This window comes from Conger conger, chromosome 6, assembly GCF_963514075.1.
Source record: "Conger conger chromosome 6, fConCon1.1, whole genome shotgun sequence".
Lineage (NCBI taxonomy): Eukaryota > Metazoa > Chordata > Actinopteri > Anguilliformes > Congridae > Conger > Conger conger.
In genome coordinates this window covers 63,471,710-63,486,227 of record NC_083765.1, presented here as the reverse complement: position 1 = coordinate 63,486,227, position 14,518 = coordinate 63,471,710, and the positions used below count along the sequence as shown (strand labels likewise).

The following is a 14,518-nucleotide window of genomic DNA, read 5'->3' as shown; positions in this document are numbered from 1 at the left end:
AGTGATCTCGCGAGAGTATGCCTGTCCTGTCTAAAACAACAGGGACGGTCAGTCTCCACGCATGCCTTTCAGAATAAGTCCTTATAGCATTATTTCACCAAAAACTTCAGAGTAAATGTTTTAAATCTTAGCGTGTGAGGACCTGCCACAAACACAGAATCATTTCTCGTGCAAGTTTGTGTCATTTTCTCTCTGCTTATAATGAAGTGTTGCATGTTTTTTGTGAGTATCTGTTTGGGAAGGAGAGGTGCGGCCCGTGTGGGTCCCCCAGGCTGTGTTAGCGTTGGGTTAAGCAGGTGTGCTCTGCTCTCTGCAGGGCCTGAGCGTTAGCGCTGGGTTAAGCAGGTGTGCTCTGCTCTCTGCAGGGCCTGAGCGTTAGCGCTGGGTTAAGCAGGTGTGCTCTGCTCTCTGCAGGGCCTGAGCGTTAGCGCTGGGTTAAGCAGGTGTGCTCCGCTCTCTGCAGGGCCTGAGCGTTAGCGCTGGGTTAAGCAGGTGTGCTCTGCTCCCTGCAGGGCCTGAGCGTTAGCGCTGGGTTAAGCAGGTGTGCTCTGCTCTCTGCAGGGCCTGAGCGTTAGCGCTGGGTTAAGCAGGTGTGCTCTGCTCTCTGCAGGGCCTGAGCGTTAGCGCTGGGTTAAGCAGGTGTGCTCTGCTCCCTGCAGGGCCTGAGCGTTAGCGCTGGGTTAAGCAGGTGTGCTCTGCTCTCTGCAGGGCCTGAGCGTTAGCGCTGGGTTAAGCAGGTGTGCTCCGCTCTCTGCAGGGCCTGAGCGTTAGCGCTGGGTTAATCTGGTGTGCTCTGCTCTCTGCAGGGCCTGAGCGTTAGCGCTGGGTTAAGCAGGTGTGCTCTGCTCTCTGCAGGGCCTGAGCGTTAGCGCTGGGTTAAGCAGGTGTGCTCTGCTCTCTGCAGGGCTGGGTTAGCGCTGGGTTAAGCAGGTGTGCTCTGCTCCCTGCAGGGCCTGAGCGTTAGCGCTGTGTTAAGCAGGTGTGCTCTGCTCTCTGCAGGGCCTGAGCGTTAGCGCTGGGTTAAGCAGGTGTGCTCTGCTCTCTGCAGGGCCTGAGCGTTAGCGCTGGGTTAAGCAGGTGTGCTCTGCTCTCTGCAGGGCCTGAGCGTTAGCGCTGGGTTAAGCAGGTGTGCTCTGCTCTCTGCAGGGCTGGGTTAGCGCTGGGTTAAGCAGGTGTGCTCTGCTCCCTGCAGGGCCTGAGCGTTAGCGCTGTGTTAAGCAGGTGTGCTCTGCTCTCTGCAGGGCCTGAGCGTTAGCGCTGGGTTAAGCAGGTGTGCTCTGCTCCCTGCAGGGCCTGAGCGTTAGCGCTGGGTTAAGCAGGTGTGCTCTGCTCTCTGCAGGGCCTGAGCGTTAGCGCTGGGTTAAGCAGGTGTGCTCCGCTCTCTGCAGGGCCTGAGCGTTAGCGCTGGGTTAATCTGGTGTGCTCTGCTCTCTGCAGGGCCTGAGCGTTAGCGCTGGGTTAAGCAGGTGTGCTCTGCTCTCTGCAGGGCCTGAGCGTTAGCGCTGGGTTAAGCAGGTGTGCTCTGCTCTCTGCAGGGCTGGGTTAGCGCTGGGTTAAGCAGGTGTGCTCTGCTCCCTGCAGGGCCTGAGCGTTAGCGCTGTGTTAAGCAGGTGTGCTCTGCTCTCTGCAGGGCCTGAGCGTTAGCGCTGGGTTAAGCAGGTGTGCTCTGCTCTCTGCAGGGCCTGAGCGTTAGCGCTGGGTTAAGCAGGTGTGCTCTGCTCTCTGCAGGGCTGGGTTAGCGCTGGGTTAAGCAGGTGTGCTCTGCTCTCTGCAGGGCCTGAGCGTTAGCGCTGGGTTAAGCAGGTGTGCTCTGCTCTCTGCAGGGCTGGGTTAGCGCTGGGTTAAGCAGGTGTGCTCTGCTCTCTGCAGGGCCAGAGCTGGGGGGGGAGTTCCCTGTGCAGGACATGAAGACTGGAGAGGGAGGACTCCTGCAGGTCACCCTGGAGGGCATCAACCTGAAGTTCATGCACAGCCAGGTAGGGGGCGCCGTCGCGGGTGAAAGGCCTCGCATGCTGCCCCTCCCCTCTCTCTCTCTCTCTCCCTCTCGCTCTCTCCCTCTCTCGCCCGTCTCAACAGTGTGCAGCCCGTTTCCTCTAAGAAGGTCCTCATCATTCCCAGATCCCCAAAATGTATATAAATTACATATAAATTTAATATAAATACAATATATAAATTTTTACAAAGCACTTTAAAGGAGAAAGCATCATCTTTTGTGAACTGTGAACCTAGACCATGACTCTAAAGAACACAGTATATGATCATTATTTTCTAGAATTATGACCAGGAAAAATTCACACCCCATCTTGGAGGAAGCTTCCATTTTGTGTTTTGGCTTTGTTCATTTGCTGGATGTTACTTTTTATTTGCTGACGTCTCTTGAACATAATTTGTTGTTTGAAATGTGAGCATTCCAGACATATTCCTTGTGAATACTGTACTCCTGTTGTGCTCCAGCCGTTTTCACAGTAAGTGTTTGTATCACTATTCCTGTCATTATCCGTTATCTCGTGGGTACTTTTCTTATTGGATGCTCTTTTGGTCAAGAGGTAAGCTCAAAGGCTTGACAAAGACTTTTTTCATTTTCGGTATTTTCCCTATATATATATTTATATCCTGCATTTTATATTCTGCACTCTGTGGGTATTCGTCGGTTATTCCACCAAGTATTAATAGCATTGTTATATCAAACATTCATTAATATATATATATATATTTTCTTTTTTTACAAGAATGGTATGCCGTTGTTGCATCCTACCAAAAAATTTATTATTAAATAACTATATAGGCTATTTAAGCTAAACAATTACCCAACTCTTTCCTATCAAGTTTATAAGTCAATTCATCAGGAAATTTTCATGACGCAAAGTGAAACTGTTAAATAAATTGGTAGCCATTATAAGGTAATGGATAGCCGGTGAACTTTTCTTCATTGAGAAAACTGAGCTCATCAGCTATAACATAAAATACATTAATGTGCACAAAGATAGTCTGATATAAATATTGATTGTGAACTTAGCAAACCTAAGACTATTTTTTAATTAAAATTTAAGGAAGTTTTGGCCTGTGATTCGATAGTTGGGCTGCATTCAGTTCTCGAAGCTGAGGAGACTACAGCCATAGAGTGAGGGGCAAGAATAGCAGCTTCCAAATTGTTTTGACACAAAACAAAAGAAACAAATTATATTCAACATAAATTAATCACCAATATTATGTTATTAATAGTAAAAACCAAGCACCTGTATAACCATAATTTCACCTGCAAAATCAGACAACTTTGGCTGCCCATCCGATTTGTGAATATACTGTAAACATATTCAATATTCAGTCCCGTCCAAAAGTATTGGAACAGCAAGGTCAATTCCTTTGTTTTTGCTATACACTGAAGACAATTGAGTTTGAGGTCAAAAGATATTCATGAGATGACAGATCTTAATTTCATTTTTTATTTCCTGGTATTTCTATCTAGATCAACTTAAAACACCTACTCTTGGTTTTAGCCTTGGGTTTTGTCTTTGGAGACTGCATTTGTGTTAGAAAATATAAACTAATTTGAAGCTGTCTTTGAGGGGGGGAAAAGCAAGCCATTTTTAAGCTTTTAAAAGACAGAAAATCGCCCTGGAAAGAAACCACTGGCGTACTGAGCAACAGACAGGTCGACCAAGGAAAACAACAGCAGTTGATGACAGAAACATTGTGGGAGCTGTGAAGAGAAACACCAAAACATTAGTCATTGACATCACAAACAATATCCATGGGGCAGGGGTGAAGGTTACTCAATCAACCGTTTGAAGAAGAGACTTAGAGAGCAGCTAAATAGAGGCTATACCACACGATGCAAACCACTCATCAGCAGTAAGAATCGGAAGGCGAGATTACAGTTTGCAAAGAAGTACAGAGATTAGCCTCAAAAGTTTTGGGACAATGTTTTATGGACTGATGAGTCCAAGATGAACCTCTACCAAAGTGATGGAAAGGCCAAAGTGTGGAGAAAGAAGGGATCTGCTCATGATCCAAAACACACAAGCTCATCTATGAAGCATGGTGGAGGAAGTGTCATGGCTTGGGCTTGCATGGCTGCTTCTGGAGTGGGCTCTCTAATCTTTATTGATGATGTAACTGATGGTAACAGCAGGATGAATTCAAAAGTCTACAGAAACATTCTGTCTGCCCACTTAGAGAAATGTGTCCAAACTAATTGGGAGGAACTTCATCATGCAACAATGCCCAAAACACACTGCCAACACTACAAAGAACTTCATTAGGGAGCAAAAGTAGATGGTTTTAGACTGGCCAAGTCAATCACCAGACCTTAACCCAGTTGATCATGCATTTCACCTCCTGAAGAGGAGATTGAAGGGATCAACCCCTCGAAACAAACAACAACAAGAGTCTGCAGTAAAAGTCTGGAAATGCATCACAAAAGAAGAATGACAGTTTCCTGATGTCAATGGGTCGCAGGCTTGATGCAGGCAAGCAAGGGATGTGCTACCAAATATGAAGTGTTTTTTACTTTCATTTACTTAAATACTGTCTGTTCCAATACTTTTGCTCACCTAAAGATTGTGTGGTCTGATACCAAAGGTGCTATGTTCTAAGTATTTTAACACCTCTAGGTGTAAATACCAGGAAATAAAAGCTGAATTCTTGTCATTCTAGTCTTGTGTTCATCTTTTTATCTCAACCCCAAATGTATTCAGTGTATTGCAAAAACAAAGGAATTGGCCTTGCTGTTCCAATACTTTTTGAGGGGACTGTATATAGTTAATATAGAGCTAGCACACGATACTCATGAGGGGACTGTATATAGTTAATATAGAGCTAGCACGCAATACTCATGAGGGGACTGTATATAGTTAATATAGAGCTAGCACGCGGTTCTCCGTTGCCAGGCTGTGGGCCGGCTGTCTGTCGGGGGGTTTGTCTCGTTGGTGGGTGCCGGCCCTCTTTGCTGGAGGAGGGCGCATGGAGGGCTTCGGGGCGGGAGACTTCCTGAGAGTTCCAGCACATTTAGGTCAAACGGCACAAAATCTCGTTTTTTTTTAACCCCCCTTTGTAAATTTTATGACTTATTTAATTGAACTCCTTGCGTCTCCAAGCGGCTTACTGTTAGCGTAAAGCGCTGTTTTGAGCGCCAGTGTGTCTGTGCTCTCTTGTGTCCAATATTAATCCAAACCATTTCTCTCCCATGCTCTCTCCCCCTGCAAGGAGCGGAAGGTACACATCTTCCCATCTCGGCTTCTTAGCAGTCACTTCATTTGTTTCGATTTTCGTTTTTAATTTGTTTTCTTTCCCCCCCCAATTTGGGTTCTTAGCTGTGTGGCAGTTTGTGTGTGTCGTAGACGGTTTTCTTCAGTCTCACCTTGTGTTCCCGTAGTGGAATTTCCACGTGTGGATTACGTGGACTTCACCGCAGTTACAAGAAGGATGGGAGTCGGGATTGTCATATCAGAGTCCTTATCGCTGGCCCAGTTTTTTCACCAGTGTTGAATAACCCAGGAAAAACTCATACGTGGAGATTCCTCTATTGTGGCGTCCTTTTTATTTTTGTTTTTATTTCTGCTGAAGCATTGAAAAGCTTGCATACTGTTGCCTTATTTTTCCTTCTTTTCATGCATTTATGTCTAATCTTTATGTTCTCATTTATGTTAGCCAAACATGCTGACATAATCCAGGACCATTGCGTTCTTTGCTAACGTTTGTCCGTTCTGTTTTTTTTTCTTTTAGGTTTTCATAGAGCTGAATCACATTAAAAAGTGCAATACTGTCAAAGGAGTCTTTGTCCTGGAGGAATTTGGTAATTACACTATTTTGATACTAGGTTTGTACACGACATGGCAGTAACTCAGATTCTTGGCACACAACGTGTTCTGCAGGTGAAGCCCCGAGTGAAATGATTGAGGTTCAGAAGGGCAGAGTCATGATTTTTCATTAGTTTTTATCTCGAACCAGAGTTTATCGTGCATTGAATTGAATTGGTTGCAACTCTTTTATTTTGTATCTTAATTCAGCAGTTTAGTTCAGTGACTTGACTGTGCTGTGTGATTGACCTAGCAAAAGGTTACCAAACTCTTAAATATCAGTAATTGTAGTTCAAAGAAATCACATGATATCTGTATAATAATATCTGCAAATAGATCCCTGAAGAGCAGGCTCTTTGGTCCACTTCCGCCCATCGGTGGCATTTTCTTCCACATATCAAGGATACCTTCCCCAATAACGCTGGAATGGCAGTCGAGTGGTTTAAGTACGGCAGACTGAAGTTGTTCATTGTGGAACATGACACGCACGGTCCGTGTTGGTTAAGAGGCGTCTGCCAAAGCGTAAACCTACCAGTCTAAGGGTATTTTACTTCGATTGATTAGCAAGATAATTGATTGAAGGCAAAACTTATGAGTAAACATGTTTATCACATCATCTTTATACCCATTATATTTTGTTGTGGTTGGTTAAGGTCGTAGGTCGTAGTCAGTTCACAGTTGATATTCAGAGTTATCAGTCAGTGACGTCGTGAGTGGTGTGCATTCTTTTTTGATGTTGGGGTTCCGTTTTGCCAGCAGACTTAACAGAGGATTCAGGTTATGCCAGAAGAGTTAACAGAGGAGTCAGGCTATGCCAGCAGACTTAACAGAGGATTCAGGCTATGCCAGAAGAGTTAACAGAGGAGTCAGGCTATGCCAGCAGACTTAACAGAGGATTCAGGCTATGCCAGACTTAACAGAGGAGTCCGGCTATGTCAGAGGAGTTAACAGAGGAGTCAGGCTATGCTAGAGGAGTCAGGCTATGCCAGAGGAGTCAGGCTATGCCAGAGGAGTTAACAGAGGAGTCAGGCTATGTTGGGGTGCCCCCCCCCTCCCCTCCCCCCCTCCCCGTGCGGGTTTGAGTTACTGCTGTGTCTCTGTGCTTCTTCTGTAATCCGTTCCCTCACCTTCGCTGCTATGAAAACCTTCATTCTCCAGCAGGTAAAGTGCTGTCACCTATATATACCTACTCTCTGTGGACATCCTCCCTTCTCCCTGTCATCAAATCCATGTTTCACCCCCTGCCATGGTGTCACTGTCCCCTTTTCATCCCCCTACCCCCCCACTGAGTACCAGGATGAGCAGTTCTATGTTTAAAACCCCCTTTAATTCACAAACAGCCCTATTGGCTTTATTCACATTGTTCCTGCTGTCAGTGTAATATATTTCCCAGAGGCGACAGAACTGACAGGAAGCCCCAAGGCTGACTCTCCCATGTGAGCTGCAGTATGTTCGTCCAATCCCCAGCGATGTGCTTTGCTATCAAACCAATAGAAAGTTGCTTCTTCTCACCAGTCATAATCATGCGTAACCCGGGCTTGAACCACAGGTAGATGCTCAAGCCATCTCAACTGTCGACCTACAAAATAAAACTGGCAAATGATCGATGTAATTTCAGAAGAACAAATCTCAGAAACTTTAGCTTGCCTTTCCTGACGGTTTAGAGGTGGAGAGACTGTATCATCAACGATGACACTTGATGCCTTAATTTTCTTGATGATTTTCAGTTGCCTACACTATGCTCAGTTGTCTGGTTTTATATAGTTTTTTTTGGTGTTAATGTTTCTCGAACCATTTTGTTTCAGAGAGACAAATCTGATTTCAGTCTTTTACTGGCATTTTTTAGTGTGTGAACGAACCCTCCCATTTCAGTATTCTGTTGCGATGCACCCATTTGTTTCATAATGTAGTTATGTTTATTATTTGTTACATTGGGCCTTGGAGGTAGTCTTTTTGTCCAGATTAATCTATATTATTCCAGTGTTTGAGCCTAATGACTAGCAAATGCAATTGACTCTATTTGCTATTGTTAATATCTATTGTGCTTTAAGCACTAAAGTTATAATTTGCTCCTCTGGTGAAGTGTTATATCTGTGCACTGTAGTATAAGGGCACATTCATCAGTCATCTCATATGAATTATGTCTTAATATAGTAGATACTACATTAGGGGGATCTTGGATTTCAGATCTGCTCCGCCATAGACATACTTTTTCTTTTTTGTATTATTATTATTATTTTTTAATATACATATGTACATTATTTTTAATTCATCCTATTTTATCTATTATATGTACCTTATTTTAGTTGGACAGTGCAGTCTGTAAGTGTATGGACAATGGTACAGTTTCTGTTCTGTTGGCTCTGTACTCCAGCACATTGCATTTATTATGAAATGATGAATATGAGGTTTAATCCTATCTACTTTGCCGTCTTGTGGTTGAGCCATTGACGTGTGAAATTATTGTTGCTTTCAGATGTATAGAATACAAAAAACCATGATGTAATGAAACCACCAAACGGCAATGAGTCTCCGCAAGCGAGAACAGCAGTTTAGATGCTCATCAGCCTCTTATTTGCAAAGCAGAGCAATAAAATATAATAAAAACGTAATTTTACTGGCTAACGGGGATCCCGGGGCTCTGGCTAACCTTATGAAGTTCCGTTGAAAATATGTTGCAGCTTGGTTAGGAGGAATTTAGGGTGAGTAGTCGTTCTTGGTGAGCTTTTTGGACACTGGGGGTATGCTTAAATTTTTTTTGTGTATTTGGGGACACTTGAGGACACCTGGGTGCAGTTTTGGGAAGACTCTTAAGTGGAATTTGAATGCCTGTCGATATCTTTACCAAATTTTCGGTTGGTCCTTGACTTGCCATTTTGTCATTCTTTTGTATTTTAGTGTATCTTTTCTGTATACTGTATGTTCATACTCTGACAAAATTTATTCAGTCTCAAATCTCAAAATGGTACAAGCCTCTTCTTTAATATAAGTCTTCAACCAGGTGTGTGAAATAAATCGTTTTTGAGATATTGACTCTTTTCAAGGACTAGTACAAAATAAGTAGAAGTTTTCACACACACACACACACACACACGCCTGTTATGAATCCAGCGTGTCCTGGGAACGCCAACGTGCTAGAATAACAAAAAACAGATTAGTACGTATTCGCGAGTGATATGAACATGTAGTGTCAGTGTTTTTATTCTTGAATGATTGAATACACCTACTATTCAGAAGTAGCTGAGAACTGTCCAATTACTTTTGGACCCCTATGTATAGGAATATGTATTAAAAGGGATGCAATTCCTCCCGGATGACCCATGGATGCAAATGCCTGACAGTTTGCACTTTAACCCCATATTCACTGTTTCACTTCAAATGCAATGTGCTGGAGCACAGAGCCAAAAGAACTGAAATTGTACCACTGACCAAATACTTAAATATTAAAAATATAACGTACTGTAGATGCATCAATAATTGTAACCAGTTGAGTTTACTACAAATTAATAAAAGCTGGTAATAGTAATAGCTATCAATATTTTCAGAAGGAATATTTTCATACAGGTTATCTCATTCATACGTGGTTTGGCCATGTGGAAAATGTCTTTGCCCATATACACCAAAAGAACCTGGTCCCAGAATTTAGCAGAACATTCCAGTCTCTGCTTACGGTTGCTCCGCTGGCAGATGAAGGTGAAGTATCTGATCGTGAGCTACATTCAGTGTGTGAAGGGCCTCCGCCTATCCTCCCCCCCTGCCCACTCATGTCGAATGGGCCCTTATCTCTCTAGAGGAATGTGAGACTAAATGACTTCTTTAAGGTGTACTCTAACATGAAAACTCCACAACGCTCTCGGCTCACTTACTTTGGGGCATTCAACGTTCCATGTTGTTCTTCGAAATGCTTAATTTCACAGCACATAAAACAATAATTAAAAAAGGTACTTTATTTGGTTGTCTTCCGAAAGCCAAACTAAACTCAAAATAACACAGACACAGACATCATAATCCAGGACCATTTTCCCCTTTTGTGTTTCTGAATAGGTGATCTCACACTGTAAACGTTTACATTAATTCATTTAAATACGTGAATTAACCGTGAATGGGTAAGATGTTCGGCCTGGTGCATGCAGTGGTCCCTGCCAGCTGGTAGCGAGTCCCCTGTTTCACGGTCAGCCTGTCCTTCAGCCTGGAGCAAGCTGCCATGGCTTTGCTGATGATCGTGTGAAATAGCTGCGCCCCTGTTTTTTCAGTCCATATTTGACTTCCCGATAGATCTTCTACCTGTGTTGAATTCTTTGTTTTGTCTCTTGCCCGTCCGGTTGTAGTTCCTGAAACTAAAGAAGTGGTGATCCACAAGTACAAGACTCCGATGGTGAGTGATTTCTACCTCAGCCCTATCAGGCTCTGACGTACTAGTGTATATCTACAGCCATATGCTATACAGTCAGTGGCCACTTTATTAGGTAGACATGTACATCTGCTCGTTTATGCAAATATGAAATCAGCCAGTGTGGCAGCAACTCAACTCAGGTTCGGTTGACCAAACATCTAAATGTGGAAGAAATATGGTCCAAGTGACTGACTGTGGAATGGTTGTTGGTGCCTGGTAGGATGGTTTGAGTGTCTCAGAAACAGATGCTTATATCCTGTGATTTTCCATGCACAATAGTCTCTATGTTGTTGAAAACGCCTTGTTAATGCATAATGACTGGAGAATGGCCAGACTGGTTCAAGCTGAGAGGAAGGTGACAGTAACGCAAATAACCACACATTACAACAGTGGTATGTAGGAGAGCATCTCTGAACACACAACACGTCGAACCTTGGAGTTGTTGGGCTACAGCAGCAGACCAATAAGTCAAAACAATAAATCTAAAATACCTAATAAAGTGGTCACTGAGTGTATGGCTCTGATCCTTGCCTTTAGCAGTGTAGTTAAAAGCTCACTAATCTGAGCTCATGTTGGTAATATATGCAGTTGCATATGAATTGCTCAGAGATCTGTGAGATCTACCGCCTGGGTTAAATTTGAACATTGCACAGTAAGATCAGTTCTCAGAGCATCGTTGATGGACTTGAGCTGTGCTCTGCTCTTTCTGCAGGCCCACCAGATCTGCTACTCTGTGCTGTGTCTCTTCTCCCTCTGCAGGCCCACCAGATCTGCTACTCTGTGCTGTGTCTCTTCTCCTACATGGCCGCTGTCCGGGGGAAGGACACAGAGACCAAGCCCAAGGCACTGTCTCCTCGGCCCCTCACCAGCTAGTCCATACCCCAAAACCTTCTCCCTGCCCCCTCACCAGCTAGTCCATACCCCAAAACCTTCTCCTCGGCCCCTCACCAGCTAGTCCATACCCCAAAACCTTCTCCCTGCCCCCTCACCAGCTAGTCCATACCCCAAAACCTTCTCCTGTCCCTCACCAGCTAGTCCATACCCCAAAACCTTCTCCTGTCCCTCACCAGCTAGTCCATACCCCAAAACCTTCTCCTGTCCCTCACCAGCTAGTCCATACCCCAAAACCTTCTCCCTGCCCCCTCACCAGCTAGTCCATGCCCCAAAACCTTCTCCTGTCCCTCACCAGCTGGTCCATACCCCAAAACCTTCTCCCTGCCCCCGTACTAGCTAGTCCATACCCCAAAACTTTCTCCTCCTGGTTCCTGACAAGCTAGTCATTCATCCATCCATTCATTCATTATCCTAACCCGCTTATCCTGAACAGGGTTGCAGGGGGGCTGGAGCCAAAACCTCCCTTCCCCTACTCTACCCCCCTCTCCCCCTCCCGTCTCCCCGTGTTGTTGATGCGAGTGGTAGAACAGGGCCGAGCCGGCTGCCCCGGTCCTGTCCCCCCCTGCTCCTGTACCCCCCGACCATTCAAGCTTGTCTGGTCTCACACCCTCCCGAAGCCACCCCGCACTCCCCCCCTGCTCTCCCTCCCACACCCCCCCCCTCCCCCGCTCTCCCCCACACTCCTCACCTCCAGGTTTACACTCGTTCTTTTAAGTGGAATAATGAATGTACTGCTGATGCTCCATTGATGTTTATTTATTTCTTCTTCTGACTGTATTAATTATTTTAACTGGATAGGAAAATTAAATAGCTTACAATCAGGTCCTGGGCCACCTGGCAAGGAAACATGCTTCTAAGAGCCTCTAAAATGCAGCCGACCCTCGATGTGCAGACTAGCCTCTCTTTGAACCCACCCTCGACTCCCTACAGCTCTTGACTGCATAATGGATATTACATGTGCTTTTATGGTATCGTAAACCTTAGTCTTGCTATGTCTAAATTAAGGAAACATTTAAAAAGCACAGTTGTGGAGTGCACTATAGCTTTCTGTTGTATTAATCAGTGGGGAGTTGTAAATGTCTTTCCACATTTTGCCTGAATGCTGCAGGGACTGCCAGAAGGAATAACGTAATTAAGACAATGAAAATAGTCATTACGACCAATTGTCTCGTTTAAGGTCTTCATTCAATTCCTATATTGTGATTGGTCAAAGATGTGTGCATCTCCTAAGCTTGCCTAGCAAGGTTTATCTACTGTACTAGTTATAACGTTTGTGTCTGTGGTCAGCAGTATTGAATTGCATGTTACTAAGAAAAATGTTTGAAAAAGAAATGCTGTACATTTCACTGCAAATGCTACAATTCAATCCAGCTGTTGTTTGTCCACTAGATGTGCAATACTTTAGGGTAATGGGTCAAAGACTGATTGGAAATTAAATTACTGGCCTCTTGCATTTCTCAAGGGTAACACCGTGAAGTCGATGTGTCTGTATAAAAGAGAGGCGAATATGAATATAAGGAGATATTTCTTAATCTATTTATAAATAGGTAACAACTGTGTTTGGATATTCTATCTCCTTGAGATGTAAAACTGCTGTTATTTTCAGTCCTGTTGTAATGTGTATGTTTGTAGTGGAGAAAGGTCCGTCTGTAATTGCTCCCATAACGTTTGGAAAATCTTAGCCATAGGATTTGTGGTTTTCTTCTTAGATTTTTTTTTTTTTTTTTTTTTTTTTTTCATCTGAGTTTTTAAAGCAAGAAACTACTGATTACTTCTGTATAGTCGTTGCACATCATTGCTACTTCCAGGAGTAACAATTCCTTTAGAATTTGCAATGCTGAAAAGTAGATGTGGTGTAAATATAAGAATTGAAATAGATCGGCTCAGGTAAAGGAAGAATTTCCAAACTCCGATGTTTGGAACGGGGGAGGGTGGGACAGTCGTACAATATTCTATATTACGGTAAATAATATTGAAAATGTCTGTAACTTGTTTTGAAAATATGATCGTCCATGTCTGCTGCTGTCGAGAGGGAAATGAAACGCAAAATGAGTTGTAAATATTTCAGTGTTAAAGTATTTATAGAAGATGTACAGCTTTGGCAATATGAAAATAAAACACGTCCAACCTGACCTGATGTGACCATTTGTTTGATTCCCTTTTTCCCCTGAGTATATTGAGCTGATTATACTTGCAGACAAAGCCATGGTTACTGATTGATTCTTAAGAAATAAATAGAATAGGTTTTTGTGGGGATCATGTGACCTTCAAGTGGGTTGGTTGAGATGCAGTTAGGCTCCTACTCCAAAACCCCTTAAATTGATTTTATTGACTTGAAGGTAGCGATTCAATCAGGTTTATCGAAATTGCTGCCACATTGGTTTTCTTTCTTGGCAGGGAAGGAACCTGTCATGATCGAAAGAGCACACTGGATCTATAGCAGCCAGCCACACAGCGTGGAAAAAACTTGTACCGTGATTTGTGCACTGATTGTGTGTGATTGTGACCATGATTGTGTGCCTTAAGGTATGCATTTACATTTACATTTTAGTCATTTGGCAGGGGCTTTTAATCCAAAGTGATTTACAAGTGCATAGGTTCTAGTTAAAGCATCAGTTAAAGTTAAAGCATCACATCCATAACTAGTAAAATACACATGAAGTGTTGTTCTAAACGGAACATAGTCATGTTTGTTTTTTTTGGGGGGGGGGGTTAAACGAGGGATATCGGAAGGGGGAGGGGGAGAATCAGAAGGGAGGACTAAGGTACATTTTGAAAAGGTGTGTTCTTAGTCTGCGTCGAAATAGGGGAAGGGATTCTGCTGTCCTGACAGTGGTAGGCAAGTCATTCCACCACTGAGGAACCAGAACGGAAAACAGGCATGAACGTGCAGCTCGACCGCCAGGTGCTCGTAGTGAGGGAACCATAAGGTGACCAGAGCTGGCAGACCTGAGTGGTCTAGCTGGGGAGTAGGGAGTGATTAAAGATTGGATGTAAGGTGGGGCAGTCCCCTTAGCAGCCTGAAATGCCAACACTAGGGCCTTGAAGCGGATGCGTGCCATAGGAAGCCAGTGGAGGCAAATGAGGAGTGGGGTGACATGAGCCAACCTGGGCTGACTGGTGATCAGGTGGGCTGCAGCATTCTGGACCAGCTGGAGGGGCTTGATGGCACAAGCTGGGAGACCGGCTAGGAGGGAGTTGTAGTAATCCAGGTGGGAAATGACAAGTGCCTGGACTAGGAGCTGGGTGGCTTTCTCCATCAGGAGATGGCGGATACGGCGTATATTGTAGAGGAAGAACCTGCAGGTTCTGGCAGTGGAGGATACTTGTGGAGCCAGGGTGAGGCAGTTATCAAGAGTCACCCCAAGATTCTTGGCCGTATGGGAGGAGGAAACTACAAAGTCCTCAGCAGTCAGTGAGAGGTCGATTGTCG

General features: G+C 44.3%; 1 protein-coding gene across 17 annotated transcripts in view; it reads left to right on the top strand.

Moving 5' to 3' along the window:
• madd (MAP-kinase activating death domain) overlaps positions 1–13,217 on the top strand; it is a 94,943-nt gene extending 81,726 nt beyond the window's left edge. For 7 of the 17 annotated variants that reach the window (XM_061244704.1, XM_061244702.1, XM_061244701.1 and 4 more), the window contains 4 exons: positions 1,870–1,976; positions 5,725–5,794; positions 10,127–10,173; positions 10,951–13,217. In XM_061244704.1, the coding sequence (XP_061100688.1) occupies positions 1,870–1,976; positions 5,725–5,794; positions 10,127–10,173; positions 10,951–11,064 (338 nt within the window). In that variant the 3' untranslated portion in view covers positions 11,065–13,217. Of the gene's footprint in view, positions 1–1,869; positions 1,977–5,724; positions 5,795–10,126; positions 10,174–10,903 lie in introns of all 17 variants that reach the window. The other 10 variants (XM_061244699.1, XM_061244698.1, XM_061244700.1 and 7 more) reach the window with 4 other exon arrangements.
• The last annotated feature ends 1,301 nt before the right edge of the window (positions 13,218–14,518 follow it).